The following is a 15,029-nucleotide window of genomic DNA, read 5'->3' as shown; positions in this document are numbered from 1 at the left end:
CAGAATAGCTATTTTGGGATACTTCTGGGATCCTGAAATAGCTCCACAGTGTAGATGTACCCATAGAGAAGTCTAGCTGCAGCAATAGATTAGATCAATTCAAAGATACCCTATTTCACAGCCCCCAGTGTTTTAAATGATCTCGGGCACTGACTAGATCTAAGCACCTAAAGGTTTCCATTTGCTGAATGCAAATGTTCAAGCCATTAGAACTGCTGAAACAATATTCTTCAGACTTAATTTAGTTCATGCTATGAATCAAGTGAAATTGAAAAGAAATCAGATAGTAGACTTAAAATTATCAATACAGGCAGTCCCCGGGTTACGTACAAGACAGGGACTGTAGGTTTGTTCTTAAGTTGAATCTGTATGTAAGTCGGAACTGGCGTCCAGATTCAGCCGCTGCTGAAACTGATCAGTTTCAACAGCGGCTGAATCTGGACGCCAGTTCTGACTTACATACAGATTCAACTTAAGAACCCCAGGCGTCTCCAAGTCAGCTGCTGGTCAGTTTCAAGCAGCGGCTGACTTGGGGATTTCTGGGGCAGAGCAGCTGGGGTGCTGCTGGGTTGGTCCAGTAGCACCGCCGCTCCTCGGCACTACTGGACCAACCCAGCAGCACCCAAGCTGCTCTGTCCCAGGCGTCCTGATTCAGCTGCTGCTGAAACTGACCAGCAGTGGCTGAATCAGGACGCCTGGGGCAGAGCAGCTGGGGTGCTGCCGGGTTGGTCCAGTAGCACCCAGAGCGGCGCTACAGGACCAACCAGCAGCTCCCCAGCTGCTGTATCACAGGCGTCTGGAGCAAAGCCGCAGAGCACGGGGGCAGCGGGACAGCCCAGACGCGCCGTGGCTGTCCTGCTGCCCTCGGACTCCACGGCTTTGCTCCCCGTCCCCCTGGTCTGTAGACCAGGGGGACGGGGAGCAAAGCAGAGCAAAGCGGCGGAACACGCGGGCAGCGGACAGCCTAGACGTGTCTGGGCTGTCCGCTGCCCGCGTGCTCTGCCGCTTTGCTTCCTCTCCCTGATCTGCTGGAGACCAGCGAGAGGGCCCCGTTCGTAACTGTGGATCTGACATAAGTCGGATCCGCGTAAGTCAGGGACTGCCTGTACTTAAAGATAATGCACCTTTAACAAATGCATCCAGAAAACACTTTCCAAAACCTGCACAGGCAAACTCATTTTGGATCAACAGCTTCCATTTTCCCTAATAAAGGACTTTTTTTAAAAATGGGGAGAGAGGGAAATTATATTAAATATTTTTAGCCTGTAAATTTATATTCCTTTTCCAAAAGAGGAATATAAAATAACATGTTGCCAGACAGGAAAAAATGCTGATATATACTAGTTTGTGTTATGAGCAGACTAAAGGCAAATGTGTTTGAAATTTTTTTCACCACCCTTTTTAGTACATTTGCATTTAATAAAACAGAGATATACTTAAGAGGTCAAAGGATCAGTTGTATAAAAATAGCATTTTGGTATCTACATTAAGCAGAACAAAATGAGCCCGACAATCAAGAGTCAGTGCTTTGGCATAAGTTTTATTCTGTGGTAAATATGAAAATAAATTCAGGTCTGCATGGAATAATGAAAAAATAATCCTGAGAGGAAAGAGACCATTATGCATCACTAACGTTACCATTGATAATACAGTATTGACAGTTCCAGAGACAGTGGCCCTTGTTTTGATCATTTGGATTTACGTGCATATGTCCTGGATCAAGCAGCATTTTTCCTAAGCACTCTGAAGGACTCCTAAGCTGTCCATAATCTTTCTTATTTGGTGAGTGGCAGAATACCAGATATGCCTAATTTAAATAGGGATTATACAGCTCTGCTTTAAACAGAGACATGAGGATATAGTACATATTGTTGATTGCCAGGGAACATTAAGTCATTATTCACTGAATTTCTATAGTTAGAACTGAACACAATACTAAAAATGTTAGTGGTGGGCTGATTTACATACTGCTTAATTTCAACAACTTTAAATATACAAAATAATGTTCATTTGTCTATTGGCCAGTCAAATTATTTCATAAACTATTCAGTTTTTTCACAATGAAGGTAATTTTGATGTCATTGTCAATTTCATAATTCAATTTTTAAACAGAGGTGTCCTCGCTTAACTTCTCGTTCTGAAGAATGATGCAAATTAAGGATTCCATTCACAAGAGAATTTATTTTAATTATTGCTAGAAGTACTGCAACTTTTTCACAAAGACCAAACAGTCTACTATTTGTGGGTAGCCGGGAAACAGCTATTTGTTGGTTAGTAGTTGCATGCTGGCTAGTAGGCATATTTTACATGAAAATTCATTTTATCTGGGACTTGGAATATTTTTGAAGAGCCTTTAAAAACATCCAGGGAATTCCTTTTATTTAGTAAAGACCTAAAAAAACACCAGCACAATTTATCTTAAATTACTGTATTTGTTTATATGAAGTTGAAGTTATTCTTCCTCCCCACCTACTCTAATAAAGACCGTAAGACGTTGTTAGTAAGCTAATTAATAAATACATTAACAAGAGAACACTTAAACAGCAAACTAATGCTTCCACTGTATTACAATTCAAATACATTTTTCTGGGCTAGAAGTTGAAGTGCATCCTTACACAGAAATTGTATGGAACAAAAATGACTTCCATCATCCATATCTTTTAAGAGGCTCTTGTGCCTCTTAAAAGTAAGTCAGCTTTTAGCTAAATCTTCCAGGAATGTCTGCATATTACAACAGCCACTTGAAGAATTAAACCAAAGAATATAGAATCAACAAAGGCTAAATATCAAAGAATGCTTGTATAACTGTAACTCACAAAGCATAATGTAAACTCTGCATCTACAAGTGTTCTCATGTTTTTCAGTTTCTTCCAGCTTGGAAAAACTTTGAAGACATTTTTTATATTTAATATTACAGTCAAGAACTGACAGGTACAAAGAACAGAGAAGTCAACGTTATAGGTCTCTCAACATCTATAATAGGGCATCATGTCAGTTATACAATATTTTGGAGAATAAATGTTTTCCAGTTGCTACATATGTGCAAAGGGGCAGTTAGAATTGGTGTAGGAGCCACAGTTGGATCTTCCAGTTGCCTATTGTAACTAAATCCTTTATAATATGGCATTAAGGCACTTGCACTAACAATAAAAAGTTATGTATAAGTGTTTTATTTTGAACATTTTTATTTAGTTTCCTCCCAGACATCTGAACAAAGGTCTATAGGGCAGGCATCTTTCAAAATCAGATTCCAGACACTGGTATTTCAGACTAACCCTATGGCATATTAAAGGCAAAGTGTTATATAAACACTAATCACTATGTATCTTTAGTATCTGAAGTTGCAAGACATGTTAAAAAATGCCAGACTCGAGTTTCATCAGCAGTAACATAACCCCAAGCAGAGGAGAAATGCTTTTGTCACAGTGCACACTTCCTAGATGGATTTAACGTGATAGAGAACGAAAACGACGAGAGAGTGCAGTCTGTCGGAAACATTCACTCATGTTTGCAACCCTGGCTGCCAATAAACTAATCTCAAGATGCCACGGCCTAGATGAGGACCAATTATATTTCAGTTCAGTGTGAGGCTAGCTTAGATTTGTTTTGAAATGTTTTATTCATGCACAAAATTAGGTTTCAGCTCTATTAGTTTACAGAAGCTTTTCACAGCACGCAGACATTTACTCTCTACTCTGACTTTGGAGACGCAGCAAAAGCTTTAATGCTGAAGAAGGTTATATGAATAACACTATTCAGACTTGCAAGAACAAGGAGAAAACAGAGTCTAGGGGACTGGATTTTAGTCCTGTGCCTGGGAACTCCTGAGCTGTGCCAGTAGTTTGGGTGATCTTTAAACAAATCACATGGTCTCTGTTTCCCCATTTATAACATAGTGTAATAGCAGCTACCTACCTGCCTACTTAATAGGGAATATTGTGAGGGTTAACTGTTGGTATAGCTGTTTGACAAAGTAAAGTACTATCAGTTCAGAGCATTATATAGTGACAGTCTCTTCACTGGACCAAGGAGTTTACAATGTAGATGAACAATAGACAGTTCTGTATGTTTTAACTATTCAAGCACTTGAAGTTACGGATTGATACATTCAAATTATATTGAAATGAGTGTTGCATGAATTACGTCTAGCTGGCTACGTCTACACAACAACGCTATTTTGGGATACTGAAGTATCCTGAAATAGCTATCCCGCGTCTTCACAGCAGCGTAATTTTGGGCTCACTATTCTGACATCCCTGTAAACCTCATTCCATGACGAGTAAGGGACATTTCAGAATAACTCTTTACTTTGAAATTCAGTGCTGCGTAGACAGCACCAAATGACAAAATAAGCTATTTTGAAATAGCATTAAAATAAGTTATGCAATTTGCGTAGCTCAAACTGCATATATTATTTCTCGTCACAGTACAGTGTAGATGCATCCTCTGAAATCAATCCATCTAATTCTTAGGGGGGAAGCACCAGAAAAAACAATGGAGACTTTATCAGCTCCCCTCAACAAATTTGCCTGCTGCTTACTCACAGAGCAGATCATAGTGTCAGGAGAGAATTGCATGGAATAGAAAAAGACTCTGGGCCTTGCTGGATTCTCTATACAGATTCCACAGCCAGAAGAGACCAAATTTTGAGCGTACGTTTTAGAAAAGCTTCCAGTCTCTTAAAGAGGAAGAGCTGCAAGCTAATTGGCGAGAGAGTACAAGGCTCAAAAGAGACCAGAGTTTGGTGGAAAGTACCTACCTTTTGCAGCAGGTTCAGCAGTTAGCTACTCTTTACTTTGTCAATGAGACAGAATCTAACCATGGTAAGTATCAGGACATCTATTCGCCTCCGATGCGACAGTTAGGGCTGAGGTCTTAGCTGGTGTGACAAACTTTGAAAAATTTAAACATGTTCAGGTTCATAGGGATTATGGGCAGAACTATTCTATAAATTGGAAAAAAGTTACTGGCACATGAATCCAGTTAAAGGGTTTATTAATAACATTTTTAACCAAGTAACTCCTGGCTTAAAAGTTATTACTAAAAGGATTGCTAAATCATTTAAAATCAAAACAGACTTCCACTAAAATGAAAGAATAAACACAATTAACAGTTGAACTAATTCCACCTACAACTGGGTCACAGCTATCTATTTTCCCCTACCCAAATCTTTTATTTACTATAGGTGAAATTGGGTAATTCCACCTAATAAAGTATGTGGGCCTCAGACAAAGAACAGATGATGCATAATCCACTACCTCCACTCAGGCTGCAGTGTATCCTTTTTGACATGCCACACCAGCCTATGAAATAGAAGAGTAACCTGGCCCGCAGTTGCACTATGGAGGCCTGATCTTTGCAGATGAGACACATCTTAGTTCCCATTAACTTTGAGTTCTGGATGTTAAGAATCTTGCACAAGGTGAATCTATACAACAGTGAATCCTATGGTACTGCTGGTGACTTCCAGAACAAATGCTGAGAATTTATCTGCAGCATGCAGAGAGCAAGGTGGTTCCATTTATTTTCCCAGCCTCCCCCTTTCCCATGCAACTGCTCCACTGACAGCTGTGATGATTTGATGTTTGAGGAGAATTTTCTGCAGGCCACATAGAGGTTAATTTTACCTTCTGAAATATTTTATGAATAGGGCTGAGGTCTAAACTAAACTGGATGCTAGAGAACTGAATGGGTAAGAGATTACACAAGCAGAAATAAAATTAAAGATGATTATTATGGGAAATATACTAACAGTTTGCACCAGAAGCTATTAAAAGGAAAAAGACAGAGGAATAAAATAGAAATAAAAATAAATGCTTACTAGTTAGGTGCTAGACATTTGAGGTCCATAGCTTCTTTCCATCCTTAATTTTATATAATTACCCACAGTTCAGATTTATAAAATTGTAGATAAAAATAAAATTACTTTTAAAATAATGTAAAAAGCATGACTTTTTTTGCTAGTATGAATTATGCATTTCCTCTATGTTCTATCAAGAGGCTTTAATATTTTTTCTTATTACTAAATATCACAATAGTTTCAAAGCAGTGTGTATCTTTGTATGATAAGAGTGGCCTGGTTGGATTTGAACTCTGCAGAATAGCTCAGTGAAATGTTAAATAAAGAAAACCCACTCTTCTCCCAACACAAATGTGCTTATCAGATAAACTGAAGGGTTGTGACCCTAGTATAATACAGGGTAAGGTAGTAGATTAGCACTCCAGACTTCTAATCAATTACAATGTCTCATCCTCTTAATGGTAAGTCTGCCTTAATTAGTAAACCATTTCTTTCAATCAACCGCTGCCCAGTATGAAACATTCATCAGTAAATGTCACTTCTTGTGTAGCTGTCAATCTAAAATGCCAGTGTTATGACATAATAGCATTCTAAGAGCAGGTTTCATAAATATTATTCATAGCAATTCCTGAATCTTAAGTAATGTTTATTTTGTTGTTATAATCCATTTTTCAGCAAATACAAGAGTTCAATTAATAAAAAAGTGTAATAAGTATACTTCCTTGTATTGTACTTGCTTTTTTTCTCATGCAAAAGACTATATGCATTCATAAAAGAAAACTACCAAGAACAGACAAAAGTGGTAGGACAACCACACAGAAGGGAAAAAACTGTTTAAAATAGCCATCACAATCTCATAGTTGACATTAAAGGAAACAAGACTCCCAAAGAGACCTGTACACCTACTGAGTTTATTTTAAAAGTATGTAAACTCATTATTGATATGTCACTTTTAAGTAGGGATGTAAAAACTGCCTAAATTATTTAACCAGTTAACTGAGGGAGGCTGCTTTGGTAACCATGTCAGTAAGGCTAATGCTTACCAGGTAACTGTTTAAAAGTAAGGATGTAAAAGGTTAAAGTACATATAAAAATAGTTCAGTGATGATCTATTGGAACTAGAAAACAAATACATCCAAACTGAGTTATTTCATTTCACATTTTAGGCTGCTTTTAAAGAAAATACTTATGCCATTGAAAATATATAACAAAGGTTAAAATGGAGCTGAATTTTTAGGTCTATGAATTTTCTCCATCAGTGTGCCATAGGAAGCACTGTCATGCAGAAAAATATTGCAGAAAGGTAGTGCTTTAAAGAAATAGATGAGGAACACTGGATACAATTTTAAACTACGGATTCAGCAGGGAGAAATACATATCATATAAAGAGTCTTGTTTCACATCTTTTACAATTCTTCCTCTTCTTTGCTTTTTTGGTCAACATTAGTTAAAACACAAACAGCAATGTCTTCCTTGAACTTACATGAACTCCCACACTGTTAATTAGCTCAGTAGTACTAACAGTTGAAAAACAAATCCCACCCAGATTGCATGCTTGTCTTTTATTATGGATGACCATAATAAGCAATACTCCTCCAAAGCAAAGGACACAATATGCATCAGAATTTCAAGACCCCCCTGGTATGTATGCACAGTCATTGCCATGTCCTTTATGCACAAAGCAAACATCTGTTTATCTGAACTATTAATTTTAATAGATGTAATATAATGAGATGATGTTCAAAACAAGGTAGAGGAAGACACTGTTGTAATGTGCACCTACCAAAAAGAACTGGAGGAAAAATTTAATCATGTCTGTGGGCTCAATAGAGATTATTTATAGAATTTTTTTATTACTCACAACAAAGGTCACATCTGTGTTAATTTGAACTACAAAATGACATCAACAGGTTCTCTAAAACCAATAACCATTATTTAAAGTTACAGAGAAAATACAAGATAATTGAGCAATCTGGCTTCAAATGAAATGGTTTCAATGAATATTAATAGCGACCATAATGAGGCCTTGGATTATAGGAGTTGTAGCCATATTCATACTGGGGGTAGTAAGACTGTCCTTGTCTGTGCTGTTGGTAGTTGTTACCCCAGCTTCTTCCCGGCCACTGATTATGTCTATTACCACTTTGCCAGTCCCCTCTGCCTCTAAATTGCCTGCCATCTTGAAACCTGAATTAAAAAAAAAAGAAAAAAAAAAAAAGAAACTTGCATGAACACCAGCTCTGAGATTTTAAAGAGAGAGGATACTGAATTTCATAAACAAACTATTTCAGTGCATTTCTAAAATCTGGCTCCTGTTCATTGCATCCACTAACAACTGCTAATTCTCTTCAGGACAAAACATATGTCTAAGATGTAATTATTCACAGCTATCCTAGTACCAAAGATAGGAAGACAGATCAACTACTTATACTACACAACAAATTACTGGCTGTCTTGTAGAGGAAAAAATATTAGCTTTCAAATAAACGATTAAAAAGAAAGTCTCAGAAGAGTAATGATTTACTAAAACTTAGCATAAAAGTTCATAAGTAATTCATAAGACAGATTTTGAAAACGTAATTTCTTCAACAATCACTAGTTTGGGTAAAGTGTAATTTACAACTTAAATGTGAAGACAATGACAAATTTGTAGAATAATGAAAATGTTGGATTTATTGTTAGAAAAATAAGGCTCCAATTCAGCAAACACTTAAGCACTTAATGCATATGAGAAATTTCACTGATGTGTCTAAGGCTATGCCTAGACTACAGGCTTCTTTCAGAAGCTTTTCTGGAAGAGATCTTCCAAAAAACTTCTTCTGAAAGAGAGAATCGGCACAGCAAAAGCGCATCAAAAAAGTGATCTGCTTTTTCGAAAGCTAGCATCCATTCAGTGTGGAGACACTCTCACATTTAAGCTCTGATTACTATGGACAGAATGGCCACAAGGGCACGTGTGCTTTTTCTTCTTCTTTTGAAAGAACTCCCTGTTCACATGTCATTTTCCGAAAGAGCTCTTTCGGAAAAAGGCTTCCTCCTTGTAGAAAGAGTTTTACCAATGTTGGAAAACCCCCTCTGTTCTTTTGATTTTTTTTTTTTGAAAGAATGCAATTGCAGTGTGTTACGTAAGTGAAGTTTTTTCAGAAAAGCGGCCATTTTTACGAAAAAAGCTCTGCAGTGTAGATATACTTAAGTCCCAGGTCTGCAAACACTTAGGGTAACTTAATATGAAATCCAATAGCAGCAGAACTTTAAAAAAATTGCCTGAACATCAAATGCAGGAATGTATACTTTTTTCAATACCCCAAATCATATGTCAGTATCCAAGATTAAGTTAAGAGTAAAAAGCAACTCTCGCAGCCTGGAGAAAAACAGTACAATTCAAAACATTTTTGGTAGGCATATAATATGACCTTCCAGTGCACTTGCAAGAGGCAGATGTCTACAGAATATATATACATGAAATGCAAGCTAGCCTAGTCACAATATTTCAAATATTATCTGGGTTGCAAATAATATTTTTGCTAGTTGTAGAAAGAGTTATCGTGTCTCTGGTGTGTTAGTTGGCAGACTGTTTTCTGTTGACAATTATACTTCCCAAAGACAAGCTGTTTGTGGTTGCGCAAACAAACCTCTGATCTTTCCTCTTAAAAAAAATCAGTTTGTGGACAGTTTGTGGGCCCCAAGGGCAATGATTTAAGTGGTTCCAGCTCATTCCTTACAGAATAGCAGTCTGCTTCATACTCTTATATAGAATGAAAAAAACATTGCTAGTATCATTTTAGAAAAATCCTATCTGTTACCCTGGAGAGAGATGAATTTCTTTCAGATCAAGAGACCTGCCAAATAATAATCTGGTATATATAGCAAACCTGCTTTTTACTCGGAAGCAGATAAATATCTTAGAATTCTAGCTATGACATCAGAGTGGTTTGTGAAATTAACAAATTTTAAATATTAGTACCGATCTCTATTTCTCTGGTTACCACCAGATCTATTTTTCCATTCTTCTACTAAAGGAGGTGGATCTGCTGGGCGTTTCAGATACTCTTGATAGTCCTCATCATCTGGTGTGAATCGATGGGAAAACATCTCTTCAAAATTCAGAGGAACTTCGAGAGTGGAAGTCATTCTGAAATCCTATTAGACATAAAATGCAATTGCAGCAGTTTAAAAAACACATGAAATGGACAGCGACCAAATCCACTTAATGAAAATTGAAGTAATGAAATTTGTTAAATTTAAATTATTAGTTGTGTATTGGACTGACATTGTCTTAAGTATCTAAAATTCAGGTAAGCATTAATTTCCTTTCACTGCCTCAGCTTTGTATTGTACAGACCACTTCTAAGACGGAAAGAGTAGTCCAGTCTCCATGTGTTTACAATAGCAATGGGCAACCTAGATTAGTGAGTGGGGTACATAAATGTCCCTCCTTCATTTCAGTGGTGCGGAAGATTGTTGTAAAGAAGACAATCTCCAGGGCTAGGGTAGTTTTGTGTTCCTAGAATTTGCACGGTATGCCAACTGAGCCATAACAGTGCTTTGACTGGATGCAAAGGGAGCATATGGCTCTCATAGTCAATGTGTACAATCAGCTTTCACTTCACATGACTTGTTTTTTATGTGTGTGTCACTTTAGTAATATGAGTAGGGGAAAAAAAATGATGCGGACGGAATCCAGCAGAATTTGGCAACCTTTCACATGAGGAACAGTAAACAAAATGTTTCATGAGCTACACATGGAATCCCAATGGGTCACATGAGGCCTTCAGTCCATAGATTGCTCACTACTGGTTTATAAGCTTTGCCACTTACAGCGGGATTGCTACCAAACATTCCAACTATAATGAGAGGTTTTTGAGGGACAACAATCTACTAGAAACAGAACTGAAACCAACTTATTACACCTCAGCCACCTAATAGGGACAACTATTATATAGCAGTATGTTTAGTAGGTATGTCAAGGTATAGTTGACTATATGAATAACTGATAAGCCTAGGCTTATTGGCTAATCTTCTCGATTACATGCATCCCAAGGGAAGCAGGAGCCACCTTAAAAGCCGGTTCACCCCCACCACACTGGCTCCACAGTGCCTCCGTTGCTGCCTCTATCAGAGACAGCAGTGGTGAGTGGGAGGGCACCTGTTAAGGCTGCTGCTAAGCAGCCTTTGGCCGTGGGGGGTCTGAGCTCGCCGTGGGGGGGCCTGAGCTCCCCGCGGATGGAGGTTGCTCCTCATCCTTCAGAGCAGCCTCTGTGCGGAACTCAGACCCTCCACGGACAGGGGCTGCTGCCACCCTGGCAGGCAGCCAGTCTGCATGGGGTGCTGCCACCCTGGCAGGCAGCCAGTCTGCATGGGGTGCTGGTTTTTAAACTAATTCCTGTGGTGGACCAGCTCCCCCTGCCACCATGCACTGCTGCCTCTGATACAGAGGGGCAGCACGGGATAGCAGGGGGCTCCCTGGATGTGGGCCAGGCAGTGCACTGGCTGCCAGACCCACCCTCAGGGACTATCAAATAGTTGTGTAACTGCAAAGATTTCTTGCAGTTATACAACTATTCAGTTACCCAATATCTAACCATAGAACCATAGAGCTGGAAGAGACCTCAGAAGGTCATCAAGTCCAGCCCCCTGCTCTAGGCAGGACCAATCCCAACTAAATCAACCCAGCCAGGGCTTTGTCAAGCCAAGACTTAAACACCTCTAGGGATGGAGACTCCACTACTTCCCTAGGTAACCCATTCCAGTGCTTCATCCCTAACGTTTAGATCACTTCTGACCTGGGTTGTATTCCAATCAGTCAAAGGCCTCAAAACTGGTGGGCTCCAAGCATCACTTCTGACCAGCCCACAGTAAGAAGTGTGGGGAGGGAAACAGGAGTCAAGCTGAGACAACCACAGCTAGCAATGCATGGAGTCATAAACCAATAGCAGATCTCAGGTAGAGATCCCTCTTCATGGCCCCCAGCATCCTCCCACCAGACCCCATGACACAGCACTGCCCACCCCCTCCAATCCCCATAGACATAATGCCCCTGCCAGTCCACAACCTCCATAAACCCCCCCTCCAGTATCCACACTAGGGATGCAACAGTGTAGTTGATTAAACGATTAACCAATAAGCAAAAGCTGATCAGTTAATACTATTGACTATATACATTTCTCCCTCCTCCTAACAGTAAATTTTTTGGATGGCTGTCCATCAGCCTGGCTCTATCCCAGCTTGTGTTGGGTCCCAGGAGCTACCCCTGCTGCAGCTGAACCGGGTTGCCTGTCTTCCGGCTCCTAAATTACTTTTACTGCAAAGCTGCAGTGGAGGTAGCTTAAGCCAGGACCAAATACTTTCAGTGCTAACCCTTATCGATTAATCGTGTAGTCCACAAAATTTGTTGACTACACAATTAACAAATTACACGCTTAACATCCATACCGCACACACAACCTCCCCCTGCTCCCTCTAGAACCCCACAGCCACTGAATCCCCCATCAGGGGAAGTGAATTACATGGGCCCATGGTGCCCAGGCATCAGGAACATTCCTGGTCTGGGAGCTCTGCTCTACCAAAGTTCAGGGCTGGGTCTTTGCCCTGGGCCCACTTGCTGCCCTCATATGCTCTCGTAGTGCACCCCGCTGCCTCCTTGCCACCCTGAGGTGATTTAAAACAACCTGGCGGCCCTAGCCATGACTGTCAGCAGCACAGCGGGGCTAGAGCAGTGCTTGCTCTGCATGCCTGCCAACACATGCATCCTGCAGCCCCAATGGGGGGGGTGTCTTTATGCGCTGTCCCCACCGTGAGTATCCCTGCTGCCAATGGAAGCGGTGAGGGTGGTGCCTGTGGGCAGCAACATGTAGAAACCCTACCCCTACCTAGTAGCCACTTCCAGAGGGGGGTACTCCAGGTAAGTGCCACACCTCCCACAGACTGCCCCTTTCTCCCAGCTCCGTCACACAGCCTGCCCCTCCCACTCTCTCCTGCATTCCTGCCATCTGCCCCAGCCAGAGCTTGCACCCAAACTCTCTCCCTGAGCCTGCAGGCCTCTTGCACCCCAATCCCCTGTACCCAAACTCCCTCCCAGAGCCCACAGGCCTCTTGCACCCCAATCCCCTGCACCCAAACTCCCTCCCTGAGCCCGCAGGCCTCTTGCACCCCAATCCCCTGCACCCAAACTCCCTCCCTGAGCCCGCAGGCCTCTTGCACCCCAATCCCCTGCACCCAAACTCCCTCCCTGAGCCCGCAGGCCTCTTGCACCCCAATCCCCTGCACCCAAACTCCCTCCCTGAGCCCGCAGGCCTCTTGCACCCCAATCCCCTGCACCCAAACTCCCTCCCTGAGCCCGCAGGCCTCTTGCACCCCGATCCCCTGCACCCAAACTCCCTCCCTGAGCCCGCAGGCCTCTTGCACCCCGATCCCCTGCACCCAAACTCCCTCCCTGAGCCCGCAGGCCTCTTGCACCCCGATCCCCTGCACCCAAACTCCCTCCCTGAGCCCGCAGGCCTCTTGCACCTCAATCCCCTGCACCCCGATCCCCAGCACCCAAACTCCCTCCCAGAGCCCACAGGCCTCTTGCACCCCGATCTCCTGCACCCAAACTCCCTCCCTGAGCCCGCAGGCCTCTTGCACCCTGATCCCCTGCACCCAAACTCCCTTCCAGAGCCCACAGGCCTCTTGCACCCCGATCTCCTGCACCCAAACTCCCTCCCTGAGCCCGCAGGCCTCTTGCACCCCAATCCCCTGCACCCAAACTCCCTCCCTGAGCCCGCAGGCCTCTTGCACCCCAATCCCCTGCACCCAAACTCCCTCCCTGAGCCCGCAGGCCTCTTGCACCCCGATCCCCTGCACCCAAACTCCCTCCCTGAGCCCGCAGGCCTCTTGCACCCCGATCCCCTGCACCCAAACTCCCTCCCTGAGCCCGCAGGCCTCTTGCACCCTGATCCCCTGCACCCAAACTCCCTTCCAGAGCCCACAGGCCTCTTGCACCCCGATCTCCTGCACCCAAACTCCCTCCCTGAGCCCGCAGGCCTCTTGCACCCCGATCCCCTGCACCCAAACTCCCTCCCCGAGCCTTAGGCAGCTCTAGGCACCTTCAAATTTTCTGCAACCCTGCCCCCCCCCATTTCCCTTACAGCTTCCCCGCCTGCTCCAGTCCCCCCCAGCGCCCACAGACACAACGAGCGTCCCCCCGCCCAGCTCCCGCTCACCCGCCGGCCCTGCAGCCAGAGCGCGCAGCAACCCCCGTCCGAAGCCTTCCCGCAGCACGAGCCCTTCCTCTTCCGGGCCCGGCCTCGCCCCCGCCGCTTCCAGCTTCCGCCGCAGCGCGGGGAGGGGAGGGGAGAGAGGGGAGGCGCGCCCGGCTCAGCCCGCAAAGTGGAAAGGCCTTAGGGGCGCGCTGTGCGGTTCCTAACGCCCGTAGGCTGCAAACCCCGGTGCGGGTGGGGGTGGAGGCGCCGCAGCGGGCGTGGCCGCTCGCGACTTTCTCTGCACTCCCGTGACTTGGGTCATTATTCAGTTCTGCGGCACTTACACGGCTCGTCACCTACCTCTGCAGAGCTCGCGGGGCAGCCCCGGGATAGCCCCGTACAGACAGCGGCGTCTCCGCTTGGCTGTTGACTCTTCCCCTGGGTCTGTGTGATGTGGGACTTCTCATGCCAGTCCCGCCACCGTGTGAACTGTACGTGAAGGCGAGAGCTGATGTAGGCAGCTAGTTGCATGCTCTTAAGGAAGATAGTTTTCACGTCAGCATTCCTTGAGAATAGCAAGTGTAACCCCTATTTTAATGGCAAATGAAATTTAATGTGGATAAGTGTAAAGTCATGCACATCGGGAAAAATAACCCCAACTATACGTACAGTAGGATGGGGGCTAATTTGGCTACGACAAATCAGGAAAGGGATCTTGGAGTTATCGTGGACAGTTCTCTGAAAACTTCCATGCAGTGTGCAGCAGTGGTCAAAAAGGCAAATAGGATGCTAGGAATTATTAGGAAAGGGAAAGAAAATAAGACCCAGAATATCTTACTGCCCCTGTATAAAACTATGGTACGCCCACATCTAGAATACTGTGTACAGATGTGGTCTCCTCACCTCAAAAAAGATATTTTGGCCTTGGAAAGGGTTCAGAAAAGGGCAACTAAAATGATTAGGGGTTTGGAACGGGTCCCATATGAGGAGAGGTTAAAGCGACTGGGACTTTTCAGTTTAGAAAAAAGGAGACTGAGGGGGGAGATGAT

At 43.2% G+C, this 15,029-nt stretch overlaps 1 protein-coding gene across 1 annotated transcript; it reads right to left on the bottom strand.

Moving 5' to 3' along the window:
• Nucleotides 1–6,429: 6,429 nt before the first annotated feature.
• On the bottom strand, nucleotides 6,430–14,155 carry RAMAC (RNA guanine-7 methyltransferase activating subunit). The gene is made up of 3 exons (XM_006139242.5): nucleotides 14,002–14,155; nucleotides 9,765–9,940; nucleotides 6,430–7,987 (listed from the first exon to the last, which is right to left on the bottom strand). Exons 2-3 carry the CDS (start codon nucleotides 9,929–9,931, stop codon nucleotides 7,804–7,806), a joined length of 351 nt encoding a protein of 116 aa, XP_006139304.1. The 5' UTR covers nucleotides 9,932–9,940; nucleotides 14,002–14,155; the 3' UTR covers nucleotides 6,430–7,803.
• Nucleotides 14,156–15,029: the final 874 nt, after the last annotated feature.

Source organism: Pelodiscus sinensis, chromosome 14 (assembly GCF_052426305.1).
Source record: "Pelodiscus sinensis isolate ZL-2025 chromosome 14, ASM5242630v1, whole genome shotgun sequence".
Lineage (NCBI taxonomy): Eukaryota > Metazoa > Chordata > Testudines > Trionychidae > Pelodiscus > Pelodiscus sinensis.
This window is presented reverse-complemented; position numbering and strand designations above follow the sequence as displayed.